The 19058-nt window shown below is 41.0% G+C and overlaps 1 protein-coding gene across 1 annotated transcript in view; it reads left to right on the forward strand.

Annotated features, from left to right (window-relative positions):
• Nucleotides 1-19058, forward strand: part of ryr3 (ryanodine receptor 3) — a 126041-nt gene that overhangs the window by 102279 nt on the left and 4704 nt on the right. Inside the window, exons 73-99 of the mRNA XM_073492379.1 lie at nucleotides 1753-1920; nucleotides 2445-2504; nucleotides 2593-2727; nucleotides 3034-3146; nucleotides 4967-5351; nucleotides 6113-6225; nucleotides 7286-7337; nucleotides 7441-7500; nucleotides 7614-7713; nucleotides 8377-8456; nucleotides 8581-8657; nucleotides 8744-8817; nucleotides 10604-10684; nucleotides 10778-10866; nucleotides 10951-11079; nucleotides 11162-11266; nucleotides 12004-12085; nucleotides 12210-13495; nucleotides 13619-13671; nucleotides 13744-13906; nucleotides 14046-14132; nucleotides 14809-15009; nucleotides 15123-15253; nucleotides 15710-15752; nucleotides 15867-15994; nucleotides 16525-16585; nucleotides 17171-17317. Coding sequence (XP_073348480.1) covers nucleotides 1753-1920; nucleotides 2445-2504; nucleotides 2593-2727; nucleotides 3034-3146; nucleotides 4967-5351; nucleotides 6113-6225; nucleotides 7286-7337; nucleotides 7441-7500; nucleotides 7614-7713; nucleotides 8377-8456; nucleotides 8581-8657; nucleotides 8744-8817; nucleotides 10604-10684; nucleotides 10778-10866; nucleotides 10951-11079; nucleotides 11162-11266; nucleotides 12004-12085; nucleotides 12210-13495; nucleotides 13619-13671; nucleotides 13744-13906; nucleotides 14046-14132; nucleotides 14809-15009; nucleotides 15123-15253; nucleotides 15710-15752; nucleotides 15867-15994; nucleotides 16525-16585; nucleotides 17171-17317 — 4203 coding nt within the window. The remainder of the gene's footprint in view (nucleotides 1-1752; nucleotides 1921-2444; nucleotides 2505-2592; nucleotides 2728-3033; nucleotides 3147-4966; nucleotides 5352-6112; nucleotides 6226-7285; nucleotides 7338-7440; nucleotides 7501-7613; nucleotides 7714-8376; nucleotides 8457-8580; nucleotides 8658-8743; nucleotides 8818-10603; nucleotides 10685-10777; nucleotides 10867-10950; nucleotides 11080-11161; nucleotides 11267-12003; nucleotides 12086-12209; nucleotides 13496-13618; nucleotides 13672-13743; nucleotides 13907-14045; nucleotides 14133-14808; nucleotides 15010-15122; nucleotides 15254-15709; nucleotides 15753-15866; nucleotides 15995-16524; nucleotides 16586-17170; nucleotides 17318-19058) is intronic.

The following is a 19058-nucleotide window of genomic DNA, read 5'->3' on the forward strand; positions in this document are numbered from 1 at the left end:
ATAAAACTGCATTGAGCAATGTGTTTCCTTGAGGGAACAGTGAGAATCAACACTGACAAATGTCCGGGCCAAGAAATCCTCAAGTTATTTACCTTGATCCACTGATTATCAGACAGTAAACATCTTATTTTGAGCCCCTTTATATTTGAATTGTTACAGTAGGTGACATTTATTTTATTAAAGGTGACCCACAGGCTTCCAAGAGTAGGTCTTTCCTGGAAAAGGACCTCTTCATTCTGTCCTGTTGTAACGAACCCAGGAGATGGAGCACAGTACATCTCAGTCCTCTCTGGGTTTAATTTGGACTTATCTCTCCTCTTCCTTATGTCAGCACTTTGGAAAAGCACAGCCTGAATTCTTCTCCTAACGGGAATCCCTCGTGCTGCAGCTCTTTCTGCTGTATTTCATCGCCATTTGAAAGGAAAAGTCTTTATAAGCACTTTTCCTGTGTTTTTAATAGATCCCCTGACAAGTGCTGAACACGCTCAATACGTAGATGTGAGACGCTGTATGAGTTCACGCCTCTTAAATTCACCTCTGCTCCGAGGGTTTACGACATATGACATTTCACGCGGATATTTGTCGTGCTAAAGCCGGGTCGTATATCTGGATGTTGACAGCGCAGCTGAACTAGCTGTCACTGTGAGAGCTTGTTGTTTATTTGTTTTGGCAGAGCCGGACATGTTTATTTATTTGCACTCTTTGGGTGATTTGACACATTTGCTCAAGTGGAGAGAAGCTCTTCAGCTCTTCATCCTGGAGGACTCTGCTGCCTTTTATTTACTGATTTATGTTAAAGCGTTTTTGTTCCTGACTCTGGGATTCACCTTAATTCACACTTTTTGTACGCTGGCAGAAATAGTCATTGGTCATTGGATCTCAGATTTGGCGGCTATGTTTGATTTGAGTGCTAAAATTGAAATATAGTAATAAAGAAATATTCTTAAGTTGTCGAATGAGGAGTGTCTGCTTTTGTTTGAGTTAGAAAAAACAGAAAAAAGCAATTCACAATGTTAAATAAATTGTGTATATTAAAACACATAACATCAATAGAAAGTGAAAATAGAAAGAGGTTACACTTTTACTTTGCTTTGTGACAGTAAGTCATAACCAAAAAATACCAGGCACACCGCTTTGCAAAGATAAAAAAAAAAATAAAGAAATAAATATGCCTTAGCGCCTACGTGTTTCAACGTAGTCTTCATCAGGTCATGTAAAGGCAAGTGGCACCTTTTTATTTTCATTGCTGTTTGATGGAAAAACAAATTGCATTTATAGAATAAAACAATCAGTTCCTATCAAATGATAATGACTGTCCTCTGTTTCCTATTTTGTTTGGTCAGACAGTTTCAAGGTTCACAGCCCTGTGCTGAGTGGATGTAACATGAAGGAGAAGCCATAGTTGAGTGAACAACATTTTAAAAAAGTTGAATAAATAAATTGTTTCAAAAGCAAAACAAAGAACAAACAACAGAAACACTACGCAGGACACGGGGAGGATAGTGTACAACTAGATTTGACAATTTGAGCTGCTCTCTAAATCACTTTCATTATAACAGCAGTAATGATGAACGTCATTAGTACAGTTCAATCGTAACCTGCAAAGTGCAAATAATTTATAACAATATAAATTTACAATTTACAATTTTTATACAATTTTCTACAGACAATAGAAGACATGTAAAGGACTAAACAGTGTTTAAAAAGTGTGTTTTAAGATCTAATCTAAGCTCATCTGCTTTCTCTCTGTAGTCAGGAGGAGACCAGGAGAGGAAACACAAGCGTCGTCGTGGCGAGTACTACTCCATCCAGACCTCTCTGATCGTGGCTGCCCTGAAGAAGATGCTGCCCATCGGCCTCAACATGTGCACCCCCGGAGACCAGGAGCTCATCTCCGTCGCCAAGATACGCTACAGTCTGGTAAGCTGACCAACTAAATACTGACGTGGGCCAACATGTGCTCTGCCTCCTGCTTATATTCAGGCTTATCTTACGTTACTTCAGTTCTGATGAACTTTTAGATCATTTTAATGAAGTTGGAATTTCTAATTAAGTTAATCATTCGAAGTTCATAGAGTGCAACTTTCTAAATCCTTTATCAAAGTCACATTTACTGTATATTGCAAGCCTGAGTGTGGCTTCTTGACCAGACTTGTGTAAGTGTGGCTGTAGCTTAGAGCACTGCCTTCAGTCTGTTAGTCTGCTTCGACAGCAGTTCAGTAACTATCCACACGGAGTTAAAAACATTAAGACATGATTTTGTCTTATGCAAATTAAAGCTGTTTCCAAACTTAAAATTCAGTCTTTGATGCAGTAGAGACACAGTATTTTAAGGAATTACAAATATTTTGTCAGGTTTAGTCCATTGTGATGGCTTTATATGCACATCATCACCCTGTCCATGTGCATTTAACATATTAACATTGCACTGTTCCCCTTTATAGAAAGACACAGACGATGAGGTGAAGGAGCACTTGCGTCAGAATCTCCATCTCCAGGACAAGGTAAGATGTTGATCTGTATGTTCAATATCACTACCGTTCAGTGTGATGCCGCTGTATAGTTAATGATTTGATCGTTAATGTGCTGTAGTCTGACGACCCAGCGGTCCAGTGGCAGATGAATCTCTACAAAGACGTGGTGGTGAAGAGCGAGGAACCCGCAAACCCAGAGCACACGGTGAACCGAGTGCAGAGCATCTCTGCTGCTGTCTTCCACCTGGAGCAGGTAAGCACACGCAGAGGTCTTCCCTTCATTTATACCCTCGTGGCAACAAAACATCACAGCATATAAATTATATATTTTTATATATATTGCTCTTCAGACATCAGTGTAGATCACAGACACATCTACCCTGTTGATACACTGTTAGCAAGCCATCAGGGCACAAAAAAGGACGTCTTTTCTAAATGTAATGTAGGAGTGGCCGCTAATAAATTAAGTTTATTGTTATTATTATCATTACTAACTGCTACATGTTTATTATAACTACACAGCTGTTCCCCACTTTGTGTTTGTCCTCTCCTCTCTCAGGTGGAGCAGCCTCTGAGGAATAAGAAGGCTGTGTGGCATAAGCTGCTGTCCAAACAGCGTAAGCGTGCTGTGGTGGCTTGTTTCCGTATGGCCCCGCTCTACAATCTACCCAGGTGAGTCTTGTTTACACCTGTCACACCTGTGGAACTGATTTAAAATGTCAATAATTAGATGTTGACATTAACTATTTTGGAAAAAAAAACAAAAACAAATTAAGGTATTGCTTTGTCTCAATCTAACCGTACATAACAACAATCATCAAGTAGTCGTGGGGGGGATGGGGCTTTTTCTTCTTGATTGTGTGTCCGTGTAAACCCCTCTTCACCTCCCTAATGACATTCTCTCCTCTGTGTTGTTTTCCTGCATAACACAACCTCATCCTCCCTCAGATACAAAAATAATAATTACTTCCTGAATGGCTATCGGGAGGTTTGGCTGGAAAGGGCGTTCAAAGCCTCCAGCTTTGACCGCCTGTTCTCCCTGCTGACGGTAAAGTGAAACTACGGGGCGAATGCTTCATCTGTTCAACCCCCCCCTTCATCTACCAGGCTGCGGACCGATCTCTGCCTAGCAACCAATTGTTTCTGCACTGTTGATTCTGATTGGTCAGCTAGAATGAGGCCAAGAATTGACTGAAACAAACTTTATTTGGAAAGTGGAAACACGCAGCGAGCTGCAGGCCTTTGTCTCATTTCAGGTGTACCCTGAAGGAAGGAATGAAGAAAGGAAAGAAGAAGAAAGACAGAAATCTATTGAATACAATTTTGACTTTCACTAGTTGGCTAACTTGTTTACAAAAGTATGCTTGGTTACAGTAAGATACAGTCTAAAAGTTGTTTCATGTTATTTTGCTTCCTGCTCTTATGATGATTTAAAGAATTTTATTTCATTTTGCCAAAAGTTGTGCAGTTTTACAACACATCTGTGGATCTTTGTTAAGGCGGAAATAGACAACTTTACAAAGCGTAGCCTTTTTCCTGTGTCATAACTGTTTGCACCACTGTTGCAAAGACGGCGGTAGCAACATGGCTTTGCCATTAGCAGCCGGGCGACTGTCCAAAGCAAAAAAACAACCGTAAAAACCCCAATTTGACGTGGAAACCCTGATCTCAGTGCTATAAGGAGGCAGAGTAAAACACCTGGTTGTATTAATAAGTCGCAGATTTTGTTACTGACTGATCTGGTATGAAGAACGCCACTGGTAAGGGGGAACACATATCAGCGAGGGAACAGATTTTGTCACAACACCGGCGCTCTATCAAGTGAATGCCCACCCCTTTTGTTTTACCTCGGTTTCTATCACTCTCCCCCTTCACTTTCGTCGTCTCCTCCATCAGCACGGTTCTTTTTCTTCTGCAGTGTAGAGTTTCCACAGTTGTCACAGTTCGCCGTTCGTTTATCAGGGAAAAATCGAACGTGGTTGCAGATCGAATATCATCATGAAAGCGAGGTTTATAGGGAGCCGATCTAAACGCGAACGGTGTCATTTTTCTACGGCCATTACACTGTGCACTCAGTATTTACAGATGATAAATGATAAATTAAAGCAACAAAGTTGTCTATTCCCAGTGTAAGTAAAACAGAAATCTAATAAGTCCAAGAAAACAGGTTGTTGTGGTGGATCCATCGATTTGTTGGAAAACTGCATACCTCCCCTAAAGTGTGCATGCTCCTCTAATGAATTTTACAAACCTGTGGAAGTGACTGCAGTTATTTTAGAGACCAAACGTGACCAGTCAGAAGAGCCAGTGGGTCCCACATTGACCAATCACCACCCTGCCTGAAATGCACTTCCTGTAACCCCTTCCTCCCCCCGACATCTCTCCTTCCTGTCTCCTCCAAAAACTCACCAGAACCCGCCCTAATGCCACTGTACCTCCCTCCCCACTCCCTTCCATTCCTCCCCACCTCCCCTCACCTCCCCCCTCCCCAGGCATCGCGCTATCAACTTCTTCATCCCGGCCTATCAGAGACTTTGGATAGAGGCAGAGGAGTACTCCTTTGAGGAGAAGCTAGTTCAGGATCTGGCAGTAAGTACTGGGCTCGCCTTGCCCTTGCCCCACGTGCCCTGCGTTGGCACCCCTCTGCCAGTCCTGTCTGCCGAATGCTTCTTTAGCTCCGCGCCTGTCGAGCCTTGGGAGCGCACTCGGGTGGGGACCTCGCCCAAAGCACCCAAGGGCCCCCGCTGTAGGCGTGCAAAACCCTTCAAACAGAGATCCGTCAGGGGTCAGAGGCTGCATGACCAACTCAGGAGACACAGGGCCAGCTCCGGCGCTCACAGCTCTAGAAAAGCAGGCTATGCCTTTCTGACAGCAGTGGTAAGGAGGGCCTTTCACTAGGAGTCACTAGCTGTTTGGCTGTCAGATCTGGATCCAACCCATCAGTTGTCTTTTCGCTGTACTCTGTAAGTCTGTAGTGTGAGTGTGAAGGTGACGTTACAGTGCGTTCTGTGACGTGACGTCAGTGGCATGCTCGCGTAGTCATGTGAAGATCACATTTCATATTAGATCTCTGTATGCAGATGTGCAGCAAATTCATCAAGACACTGAAACTGTTAAAAGAAGATTAAAGTACAGCTACATAAGATTATTCGCTGTTCTTGTTGGGGAAGATTATTTTTATCGCCAGTTTAATTCTATAAATCTGTCAGATTAGTTTGGACTCTTGGAGATCTGTGTAGTTGTGACAGTCCCTCTTTGTCAGGTTCCTGTACAGTCAGCGTCATTCTTCATGTTCAAAGTCATATCACCAAATGGCTTACTGCTTGCATCTGTTTGCTGTAACATGCATGTATTTGAAAACTGGTTCCAACGCTGTTCATCGTCCACTCTTAACTTTCCTCGTCCTGTCCTTTCCACGGATCACCGGGACATGACACAGACATCATCTGCATGCCGGCGCTAGTTGAATGTTACTGACTCACATCAGTGTGTTTTTCAACAAATGTGTGAATGGGCACTGTCGTCGCTGTTGTTGATCAGTTGAAGCCGTGCTGGTGATGATGTTTCATGAGAGGGATGATGAATGATGAGGTGAGACCTGGGCAGAGCTAACTGTTCACACCTGTGGACTCCTGCAGAAAACCCCGATGAAAATTGTGGAGGAGGAGGAAGAGGAGGAGGCTGAGATCCAGCCAGACCCTCTCCACCAACTTATCCTTCACTTCAGTCACAACGCTCTGACAGAGAGAAGGTGAGAGGGTTGAATCACTGAACGTGAGAGTGAGTCTGTGTTTTGAGCTGCGTTTGCACAGGGACGAGGAGCCTTTGGAGGAATTGTTTCCACTGCAGCGACGAGAGCCTTAATCTGTATCTTTAAGAGTTGCCAGGGGCCGGACTTTTACATTTGCTTTGTCTGACCTGTAAAGCTCAGAATTTAAACGTTTAAACAATGCACTTTTTTCCTTCTGCTTTATTAGTTTTTTGCAATAAGAAATGAAACATTATATATACAAAAGTACAGGAATAAACAATGCACAGTTTTAGTTTTAGAAATACATGTCACCGCTCTTTAAAAGCATAATTTGTTAAAAATATGCTAAAAATAACTTAAAGAAACAAATAATGAATTTTGATGCAATCATTATACCCTCTCGTTTCCCCTCTGTAATTATCTACTCTGACCTCATAAGATACCATATTGCCTTAAGTCGTATATTTTTTAAGACGATTAAATTTTTTTTTTGTTTTTTTACATCCGAGCTCTTATGTCCCCGCCACTTTTCAACACAAAGTGATGCCCTTGATTTCAGCCACCATTTTTAAAAAATCTCTAGCCATAAACCTTCGATACATTAACACTGAGACACATAACGACCTAATTCACCTAAACTTTGCGCATCTTTAGACCGCGACGAAAACACAGACAACAAAAGGCTGGAGGGACCTTTTAGTTTCTTGAAAAGTATTCCTAGGTTGCAAGGTTCCTGGTACTTTGGTTATAAACGCGGCTTTACAGCGTGCATGCTTTGTAAATTAATTCTTTTTGTCAGGCAAAGTCCGGAGAGAAGATTTTTGTTCATAAATGTGCTACTTTTAGCTCTTTAATGTCAAGAAGTCCTTTCCTCATTAATGAATTGTTTCAGGTATCTGACCTCACAGTGATTTACTGTACAGTAATATTGTCCCATGTAGATTTATTTAATGAGGACTTCGTATTTAGATTAAATGCTCTTGTTACATCTGGCACGTATAAAATATATTTTTGTTGACCTGCTCACATAACGATACATTGTGACTTCACTCCTTTTCAGTCACTTGGAAGAAGATCCTTTGTATATTGCGTATGCAGACATGATGGCAAAGGTAGATTGACCTTCAAGTCATTTTTTGTACATAAAAACTTCTGTTAAGACTCGTGCGAATAACATGAGAAATGAGCTTTGAATGTTGACCTTTGTGTCTTCAGAGCTGCGCGGAGGATGATGAGGAGGAAGAAGAGGAGGAAGGGAAAGAAAAGACTTTTGAGGTACGCTCACTCGGAGGCAGAGATCCTCTCCACAAAACTATTGAAAATATATGGAAATGTATGCGTGTGATAACTGTGTGTGTGTGTCTGTGGCTGTGTGTGTTGCTCTTCAGGAAAAAGAGATGGAAAAGCAGAAGATTCTGTATCAGCAGGCGAGGCTGCACGCCCGTGGGGCCGCTGAGATGGTGCTGCAGATGATCAGCGCCAGTAAAGGTAACGTCGAGCTGATCGTTCTCACTGCCACATTACGCTGGAAATTGATTGGTCTTGTAAATACAGTACACGAAGGTGTGCACAGTACTTAAATTCATCAGGATATCGCAATAAAGTCACAAGACTTACTTCCCTTTTGTCCGTGAAGTATTAGCGGTGGGGCAGGAAGGAAGAAGGGAATGACATGTATATGCTACTAATATATTCTGTAACCTTTCTGCTGGTTTACAAGCACAGACGGAGTAATAGCTGGGTTCTTTGTGGGCCACTGCTACATAAAAACAGACATTTAATTATTTTTTTATGGCCGTAATGTATCAGAATTCCCTCCTGCTGATAAGATGTGGTGAAGAACTCGGCCTTCAACAACCTCAAGTTTAATTTTGCTCGGGTTCACTTTGGATTCTTCACCTCAGATGAGGTCTGAAGGCATTCAAGAGGAAACATTGAATATTTATGACCTTTTTTTTGCAGTAAAATGGTCTCATGACACCAAAAGCTAACTTTTTACAGCAGTGGTTTTTAATCTTTTCAAGTCAGAAACCCAAAAACTTTTGTAGTTCACAACCCCAAACACTCGGGCTTTTAACTTGCAGTCACCTCAATTACCAGCCAGACCTGCTTCTGTCCTCCTTTTATCTTCCGTTATTTCTTTTTCACCAGGTCGTCTTGGCCCCATGGTGACCTGCACCCTCAAATTAGGAATCTCCATCCTAAATGGAGGCAATGTGCAAGTTCAGCAGGTCAGATTACACTGCTCAAATATTCAACTATGTTCACTATTTGTCCTATTTACTGTATCACTCCTATTTCTCTGTTCAGAGGCCACAGTAGGAAGTTTGATGCCTTTCTCTTCTCTTATCTCAGAAAATGCTTGATTACCTGAAAGAGAAAAGAGATGCAGGCTTTTTCAAGAGTCTCTCAGGACTGATGCAGTCCTGCAGGTACTGATGTATCACCTATACCGCAAACAGGAACTTCTGCGCAGACTAAAAGTGCTTGCATTTAACTTTTGAGTTTCTTTCCTTAGTGTCCTGGACTTGAATGCATTTGAAAGGCAGAACAAAGCAGAAGGACTCGGCATGGTGACAGAAGAAGGTTCAAGTAAGTGAAAACAAGTCTTATTAGATGGGATATTTGATTTTCTACCTGATTTTTTCTTCCTTAGTCTTTCAAGAAACACATTTTTGCCTTACAGTTCAGTAGATCACTGCTGTTGAAGCACCTGTTGATTACCAAACAACAAAAGATCCTTTTCCCTTCACAAGGCTAATGCTGAACCATGACAACTTACTTCATAACCTTAATGTCCTTTCAAAGCTGTCAATAAAAAATAGTAGTTCCTAATCAGTAGTTGCTGTCTGGCCATTGTAGAGGAAATAATCAAAATTGCATTGCTATCAATGTGAATTTTGATTAATACGAGTAGTTTGCTGCTTGCGCAACAGTCTTGTAGTCACTGAAGTCGTCACTGTGGTGTCTTTAATGTCTTCGTTAGTTTAGTATAAGTATGAAGTCACTTTTAGTTCATCCGTTGAGGTAGGTAGGAATGTATCCTAGCATCTGTGTCAGAGCAGCGGTCTGCTAGCAGTCCAGATATCGTTTTAGAGGACATGGTCCAGCATTAAATCCCGCCGCCCCTCTCCAGCAGTCAACACAGACACTCCTCACTTGACGCTTTTCACATCAAACTATGTCCGTCTTTTCATCATTCAGTCCTCTGCTAAACATTTCCACTGAGTCCTGTGTTTAACAATTCACTGTTACTACTCGTGTCTCCGTTACTGGTCTGAATTTTTCGCCATGACTGAATTCATCCCGTTAGATGTAACATAGACACAACCCAGGCCTATGATTTCCCCCCCTCGTCTAAAACTATTCTTTTTAACTGCATGACTTTGTTTTTCACTCGTAGCCGATATATTCATATCTTCTTCGTACTGTAACTCAATGTCCTCTCTTTTTGCTTATGTCTTCGTGTATTGTTTGTCTCCTTCCTCTCATTTTAAAAACCCATCGATGGCAGTCCACACTCAGCGGGGTAAATAGCAAATTTAGATCATCCTGATATGGCTATGCTTCCACCTTGAATGTCTCTCCTTCATATCTGTGGTCCATACTCCCTGCTTTATTTGGTACCCAACCTCTCCCTCCCTAAGATGTCTGTAGGGACACACTGTGCATGCAGACTGTTAGTGTACACAGAAAGTGGATCTTCAGAATCCATTGCCTGTCCTTTTTTGTGTGTTATTTGTTCCCATTCCCTTCATGTTAACATGTACTAATGCAAATCCTACTACTGATGCTCCAATCTGCCGTTGTAAGGCTATCAGTGCCACCTCTGAAGGGTTTGACTGAAGGTTTGTGGACTCTTCCACAGCCTAAGCAAAGCTTTGTCTTGCTTTGGACTTGGGGCCTATTTCACAAAGCTGGTTTCCATACAGATGTCTAACTTTCACATGGTTTTATCTGCGATCAGAAATGTATTTTTGCTCATTTTTTTTTTTTTTTTTAGCTCTGTTGACTGGACCATAAAATGAATAATGTAACCACGTCTGTCCACTGCTTTTTTTTCTGAAATGACGCCCTTCATCAGGCCCAACGTCGGCCTGCATGTGAAAGTTATCAGGCTTCCTCCAGCTTATGGAAATGTCCTAGCGTTTTACTTAATATAAGAGCATTTTTACCCCAAAAAGCTCTTTGGATTCAGTTTTGAACCTGCAATCTAAAGGCCCTGGACTTCAAAAATGTTTTGAACATGCTTGCCTCATTAATTGCTTCGGAGGGGAGTTTCACATATTATTCAACCTCCTTATTTTGCGTAAGTAAAGATTTAAATTATTTCATGAAAAGTCACAGTTGTAGTCACCGACGTGTGTTTTCTTCAAAGGCTCCAAGGTGCTACAGAATGATGAGTTTACTAAAGATCTGTTCCGGTTTTTGCAACTCCTGTGCGAGGGCCACAATGGAGGTGAGGCGGCGTTTTGCTTGTACAAGTTGTTTGTTATCTGCTGCTCCATGAAGGATCAGCGATCCATAACGAGGAAATATTTCCTTCTGTCAGATTTCCAGAACTTCCTGAGAACCCAAACTGGAAACACAACCACAGTCAACATCATTATCAGCACTGTGGACTATCTGCTCCGACTTCAGGTGTGTGTAGCACCAATGTAAAGCCACCGAATGTAAACACACTCTACCATCTTCAGTGTCAGCTAATGTGATCCTGTTCTTTAGGAATCAATCAGCGACTTCTACTGGTACTACTCTGGCAAAGATGTCATCGATGAGACTGGAAAACTCAACTTCTCCAAAGCTTTATCTGTTGCCAAGCAGATATTCAACTCACTGACTGAGTATATTCAGGTAAGAAGAAGATCCTTCAGTCAACACTGTTAGATATATGCAGTGTAAAAACTCGTTTTCCACTCATCTCTCTTTCCTTCAGGGCCCGTGTATCGGGAACCAGCAGAGTTTAGCTCACAGCAGACTGTGGGATGCAGTTGTTGGCTTCTTGCATGTATTTGCCAACATGCAGATGAAGCTGTCTCAGGTACGATAGATCATGTTCTTGTACTTATTCTACTTGTAAAGCATCTTCTTTTAAAAAATATAAAGAAGTTTTCATGTCCTGAAGTACGTGGCCGTCCTGAAGTAAGTGTAAAAGTAATACTGCACATGACATTTATATTATTATTTTCAGAGTTGGTGTTTATAAACATCAGTTGCATCTTTATTGATTGACCATTTTCACATAATTTGCAAGGGCACAGCAAACAATTGCTCAACAAATGTTTTGAAAAGCATTTCATTGTTTAACAGTGAAATAACTATAAATGTACAATTTATTAATGATAATTACAAAGTGTTAGATGTAATTCATAATGACTGTCCTCATTTATGTCAGTAGACTTGCTCATTTGGTGTCTTAAAGCAGGTGTTCACAACCTTATTTTGGCCTGTGACAGCTGAAAATTAGGCAAAGTCTCCCATCACAGGTTATAGCGTTGGTGTGGACACAAGCCATAAGCAGTTAAATTGTTTAGGCCTGAGGAAATAAGGTATAAGTAATATATAAATATATATAAATATATCTCTATGCCTCTCGATGTGTCCTAAACCTTATGTTGGGAACCACTGTGTTTTAAGAACTTTTATTGAGCCTCTTTTTAATAATGATCTTGTAGTTTAGGCATTATCAACACATCTGAGTCTGAACAACTCTGTGTTCTCGCTTTTGGAAAACTCCCCCAGGGCAAAGCTTTAACAAAAAGACAAATCTTTTTGTAGGACGCCAGTCAGATCGAGCTGTTGAAGGAGCTGATGGACTTACAGAAGGACATGGTTGTCATGATGCTGTCTCTGCTAGAGGGTAAGAGCCTGAAGCTGAAGAGATATCTCAGAATATTCGTAACACAAACATGTTGATACAGTTCTAGTACATGTCTGTATTATGTCTGTGTATAATTAATCAAATGCATGTGCTCCGTCCTCAGGTAATGTGGTGAACGGAACAATTGGAAAGCAGATGGTCGACACCCTGATGGAGTCTTCTAACAATGTGGAGATGATCCTGAAGTTCTTCGACATGTTCCTCAAACTGAAGGACCTGACGACCTCCGACAGCTTCAAGGAGTATGATCCTGAGTTTAAAGGCATGATCTCGAAGAAGGAGTTCCAGAAGTCGATGGAGAGCCAGAAGCAGTACACCCAGTCTGAGATCGAGTTCCTGCTCTCGTGTGCGGAGGCCGACGAGAATGACATGTTCAATTACACAGAGTTTGTGGAGCGATTCCACGAGCCGGCCAAAGACATCGGCTTCAACGTGGCCGTGCTGCTCACCAACCTGTCTGAACACATGCCGCACGACTCCAGACTCGCCAGCTTCTTGGACCTGGCGGAGAGCGTGCTCAGCTACTTCGAGCCCTATCTGGGTCGTATTGAGATCATGGGCAGCGCGAAGAGAATCGAGAGGGTGTACTTTGAGATCAGCGAGTCGAGCCGCGAGCAGTGGGAGAAGCCGCAGGTCAAAGAGTCCAAGCGTCAGTTCATCTTCGACGTGGTCAACGAGGGCGCGGAGAGCGAGAAGATGGAGATGTTTGTGAATTTCTGCGAGGACACCATTTTTGAGATGCAGCTGGCCTCGCAGATCTCCGAGCCGGATGTGGTTGAACAGCCTGAGGAGGAGGAAGAGGAGGATGGACACAGTATCCTGGACGAGCTGTCTGGAGAGGAAGAGGGAGCCCTGGAGTCTGCCTCGGCCTTCACCACCGCATGCCACTCGGTGAAGAAGCAGATCGCCAGCGTCCGGCAAATCTTTTCACTTAAGAACGTGCGCAAACAATTCAAGAAAGTCAAGAAGCTGAGCATCAAGGAGATCATCACAGGCTTCTTCTCCTTCTTCTGGATGCTCTTCACCGGCTTCTTCAAGGGGATCTACGGCCTCATATTTGGGTTCTTCCACGTAATATGGTCCTCCATGTTTGGCGGTGGCTTGGTCGAAGGAGCCAAGAACATGAAGGTGACGGACATCCTCGGAAACATGCCTGACCCGACCCAGTTTGGTATCCACGGAGATGTAGTTGAAGGAGAGAAAGTAGAGACTGTAGAGTCATCGGGAAGCTTAGACACAGTCATGACACCGACGGGCGATATAGCAGAGGTCGACGTGATGTTGGAGTTGCTGACAAACCCGAAGAAGGAAGGAGGGAAACATGTGGAGCCGGGCCTGGGTGATGTTTCTGAGTTATCAGGAGAGACCTCTACTGCTGATCAGAAGAAGGTTCGCAGTTAAAATTCAATAACTTCCTCTGTCTGACTAACAATTTGAAACCCTGTAGCTATCTCCTTTCATTATCGCTTACATTCCATCTCAGCTCATGAAAATGTATTACTCCTCTCGCAGAAAGCTGCTGCCAAACCTGTTGTAACCCCCGAGAGCGAACCAGAGAAAGCAGAGTGAGTAAAATTAAGTGAGAGAGGAAAATTCAATGCCATCATACAAAATAAAATGAACTGTTTTGCATACAGCACAGAGAACCAGGAGAAGGAGGATAAGCCGAAGGAGGAGGAGGCGAAGGAGCCGGTGGTGGAGGAGAAGCCCAAAACCAGATCGAGTCAGCCTAAAGAGGCGGCGCCGGCCTTCATGTCCAGTGTCTTTGCTCTTCTGGATGTTTACGTGACCAAGATGCTGGTGAGCACCAACACTGCATATTAAAACTCTTCAGTATTGGTCAGTTCCTTGTTCTGTAATTTGTTTTAGAGAAGTGGATATGCAATTAGAAAAGCAGTCAGCAAGTGATTTTGCTGTTAATCAAACCTTTTCTTTCCAGAACTACCTGGCCCGTAACTTCTACAACATGCGTTTCCTGGCTCTGTTTGTCTGTTTTGCTATCAACTTCATTCTGCTCTTCTACAAGGTAACTCAAGTCAAACTTCTGTCCCAATGTAGCTCACATTTTAACAGAAACTCCACAGAAGTTTAAAAGAAAACGCAAATAAATGTGCCTTTCTTTCTGCAACTGTTATTTAAACATTAGGAGTTGGATGCACTGAGATAAAGAGTTGATCACACAAATTTTCCAGTCTTCAGTTTTAGTCTCTTCAGAGGAACGGGAGGTTGAGTTTGATTTCATTGCACCCTGCACCTTGTTTTTATGGATATATCAAGTTTTTCACCCTCGCCAAGCCTACCAACTTTCTTTTCCAATATTTGACTTTCTTTTTACCCTGCGTATGTGGTGTTTTGACTCAAGTCCACTCAAATTGAAATCCCGTATAAAAATAGGCTCAACTCAGGCCTGAAAAAGCACTTTGAGTTACAAAAGCCAAAAGTCCTTCTTTTTAAAGTTATAAGCACCATTTCCATGCTAAAATGTCTTAAAACGACTAGAAATCTGGTCTATATCTGGTTGAGTTGTGTATTTAAATCATCCCAGATGTTTTGAACAATCTTCAAACACAGAGAAATCTGTACTTCTGTTCAAGGTGATGATGCATTTCAACAGGTAAACCCAAAACTAGGAACAACTGTAATAACTCTGGAGTGGAAGTTAATTTATTGTACATGTGGTATATAAACTCTGTGCTCTGTAGGTCACTGGTGAAGGTGAAGAAGATGATGATGATGAAAACGGCTGGGGTGGCGAGGAGGATGATGATGAGAACACACTCTTCGATATGGATGAGTTTGTCCTGCAGGAGAGCACCGGCTACATGGCACCAGCTCTGCGCTTCTTGTCTGTATTCCACACTGTCATCTCACTGCTCTGTTTGTTTGGGTACTACTGTCTGAAGGTAGGTACAGTCATGATACATACGTCTTCAGTTAGCTGTGAATCTTTTCTTTGCAGACGATCCCATGGTGTAAGTCACAGTTTTAGTTACGCATCTTAAAATTTGACCTCTAGGTTCCTTTGGTGGTGTTCAAGAGGGAGAAGGAGATCGCCAGGGAGCTTGAATTTGATGGTCTCTACATCACTGAACAGCCGTCCGACGAGGACATCAAGGGCCAGTGGGATCGACTCGTCATCAACACCCCGTGAGTCTGAGGATTGGCTCACACCTGGCACTAACACCACTCTCAAATCTGGATTTATCACCTTGTCTTTATGAAGAAAAAATACTTCCTAGCTTCCCTGATTAACTGACAATAACAGTATGGTAAAACAGTATGGGAATTGTGGTGGACATTAATCCATATTTTCCAACATTTTATAGGATACGCAGTTGTTTAATTAAAGCTTGTGGACCTTAAATGATAAGTTTTCACCTGAATATTCTCATTTCAAACAAGCAAAAAACTTTACATGGTGGATTTATTTAAAAATAGAAGCTTAACGAATCAATATTTAAGATTATTATTCATTACATGAAGCTTTACTAGAAACTATACAGTATGCAAACTTTGACACAAATTAAATGTAAATGATGTATTTAATCAAACTATTTGTATTACCACAGCTGATCGGAGTCTAAATTCTACTTTCCGTCACAGGTCTTTCCCCAGCAACTACTGGGACAAGTTCATCAAGCGGAAGGTGAGTCTGTATCTGTACTCGTCTATCTATCTAAATGATGTACTTGTGTGGCGTAAGTGTAATTAACCAGGCTAACCTCCTCTGTCACTGCTATCCTCCCTCTGTAATGTGTAGGTGATCAACAAATACGGAGACATGTACGGAGCTGAACGCATCGCTGAGCTCTTAGGCCTGGATAAGAGCGCCCTGGACTTTGACCCCACAGTGGAGACTGTAGAGAAGGAAGCTTCCCTGCTCTCCTGGTGAGGACCCAACCCCTGTTTTCCTTTTTAACTTCTCCGTAAAGGCTGGATAATCCTCAATGCAGACTCAAATAATGATTTATTATTATTGTTATTAATATTATTGCATTGTGTGTCTGCATAGGAGAACATGTTTTACACATATACAGTCTGGGTTTTTAGACTTTGGGTTTTTGTTCAAAGCCATAGATTTTAGCACTAACCCAAGTTATCGTTGACTAATTGGTTGTGACAAATATTTGCAACCACTGAAAACTGAAAATAGGTGACTTTGTCTGAAGGGGTTGTTGAAAATTGTCAACTCAGGCCTCGAAGTTTAAACAATACCTCACCTGTTGTTTGACCCCCGACCTCAAACACATACAATCCAGTTTCTTCATATTTTTCAGTACTTAATTACATGGATAGAATGTCTTAAATGTCTCAATATAATCCTCATACATAGATATAGTTGATATTTTTTTATGCATGCAAGTCAGCTATCGGCTACTCCACTACTCTGATTTAATATTTTGTTTTCTCATTGACAGGCTGAGCTCCATTGATACTAAGTACCACATCTGGAAACTGGGCGTTGTTTTGACTGACAATGTAAGTCTAGTTAATGTTGATAAAGTGCACTAAAAGCACTTTGGATTCACACTTCTGTGGGAGAAATAAAACTATAAAAATGTTTGACTTGAACTCAGGGTTTTGTTTGATGAGATTATTCTGAATTGGCTTTAATCGCATCAGTCTGGAGTGCAACATTTACCTTGACTGGTTACCAAAGACAAGTGTAGTTAAACACAGGTCTGATAGGAGTTAAACCCAGAAAACAACTTGGACGTGATTGTTTTTTTTTAAGGATTCAATGTGTTTTGGTAGTGAAATTTGTAGTGACATGCACAGAAAGGCGCTTATTTTAAAAAGAGTATAAATTAAAACAATATATATACATTTATATATATATATGAAGAATACAAATTCATAGATAAAACAATTATAATATATGTAATTTAGTCAATTAAAGTGTGTGCATATCAGCTCATAAAATGTGTGTTAAAATGTGAAATCTACATATGCCAAATAGTCCTGCAACCCATGTAATGAAATGTTGTTACATGCTCAAGGATACAAAAATATGTGGAGGATTTCAACATTTTCATTAAAACCCATTTTGATTTGTTGCTGCAGTACTTCCTGTATCTGATCTGGTACACCGTCATGTCCATTTTTGGCCACTTCAACAACTTCTTCTTTGCTGCCCATCTGCTGGACATCGCCATGGGCTTCAAGACCCTCCGCACCATCCTGTCTTCTGTCACTCACAACGGCAAGCAGGTGAGTGGTTCAGCCAGCAGAGGGAGACGGAGTACAGACAAGCAGATCAGCATTAATTACTCCATGCTCGACATTGTGTGGCAGAAAAAGCTTCTCTTTTACTGAGCATCTAATTTGAACTAGTGAGCCTTAAAATTAAGACAAATGTTTATGGGGTTTTGAATTGTCACAAGTTCAGAACAATTTTCAGGAATATCGTGCTGCTGTCGAGATAAACTGTTATTTTAGGACCTTGTTTTACATCGACATACTTGTTAATCTAATCTGCATCTACATGTGGTCCGTTATAGATAATAGGTCGAGATGAATAGCATCATGATTCATACTGAACAGCAACATAATTAAATTAAGAAATTATCCTCTGGACAAAAGGATGGAGCTTTGAAATAGAAACGCTTTGTTTACGAGGATTCACAGTCCTCGAGGTCACAGGATATCTAGAAATAAACACGAGTAGTAAATTAATGGAATTAACTAGAAATAAAAAGACAAAGGCGACAGGATTTGTTGATTTGTCCTTGAGGATGTTCTGCAGCTCATCACGAGGCACATTTCACTTCTTCTGACTTGTAGGGTCATTCACACTTCACTGCAGAGGGTTGTTGAGAGAAACTGTGAAGGGAAGTTATTTCAGTTCATTTCTTTCAAAGTTTATCAGATAAATTAAAGATGAGATATAGATTTTCATTTCCTTCATTCTGTTGCTGCTGAAGTGTTGTCATACATTTAATGAAGGCAAAAGACTCACCAGCCAAGTGACTGGTAGCTTTGCTTCACTCACCAGCCAAAAAAACCCATGTTAATCTAATGAGTTGCTGGTAAAATCTGAGCATTCATTAGCTTTTTTGCTTTTGCACCATGGTTAGAGTGTTGCCAGGGTTTACTTGGACTGATTGTAGAATTGCTCAGAGTTAATGAGAACTAGTTTGCATATGAGCAGGGAACTGTTAGCTAACAGTTTTAGCAACCTTTTCCAGCAATGCAAAATAAATTAATAAACGGCTTGAACTGCAATGGAAAAGTGGTTGAAATAATTACCTAAAAGTTATCAACAAATGGTTGACATTTAAATAGTTAAAACCATCTTGAAATAATGGATAAACAATTGGAAGAGCTAAAACTAATGGATAAAAAGCTAAAATAGCTAGCTAACTATTTCAACTTTATCCCAGTAAGTAATGAATAAACAATTGAAATAGTTCACTAAAAGTAATGAATACCAAAGTGTAGGTATTTATAACTGTTGATTAGCATTACTTTTAGCACGCTGCTTTGAATAAACTACTACTGTTAATCCGGATGTATCCATTATTCTCAGCTCTAAAAGTCATGGAAAAACAATTGAAATGGTTAATTAAAAGTAAGAGGTAAACTGTTGTAATAGTTTGCAAAACATGATAGATAAATTGTGAAAAAGCTAGCAGTTAATAAATGGTTGAAATTGATAAAAGTAGCCTAATGGACACTTTAGCGGCCATTCAATGGTAACTTTAGTGGTACAAATGCAAGCTTTATCTAAATATTAGTTCAGTTGTGTTAATGTAATAATATCCGATGAATTTCGAAGTCTTTACATACTGAAAACCCCACCATGAAATCCTCGGTTGAGCTGTAGAGGCTTTGAAAAATGTTGCAGTTCTTTTGTGCTCCACTTTCCCCATTTAAAAACATTCACTGACATCAACATGTTCCACAAGTGTTTTCCTCAAAATTTACATTTAAACAAGAAAAGTTTCTTCTT

Source organism: Pagrus major, chromosome 22 (assembly GCF_040436345.1).
Source record: "Pagrus major chromosome 22, Pma_NU_1.0".
NCBI classification, from domain to species: domain Eukaryota; kingdom Metazoa; phylum Chordata; class Actinopteri; order Spariformes; family Sparidae; genus Pagrus; species Pagrus major.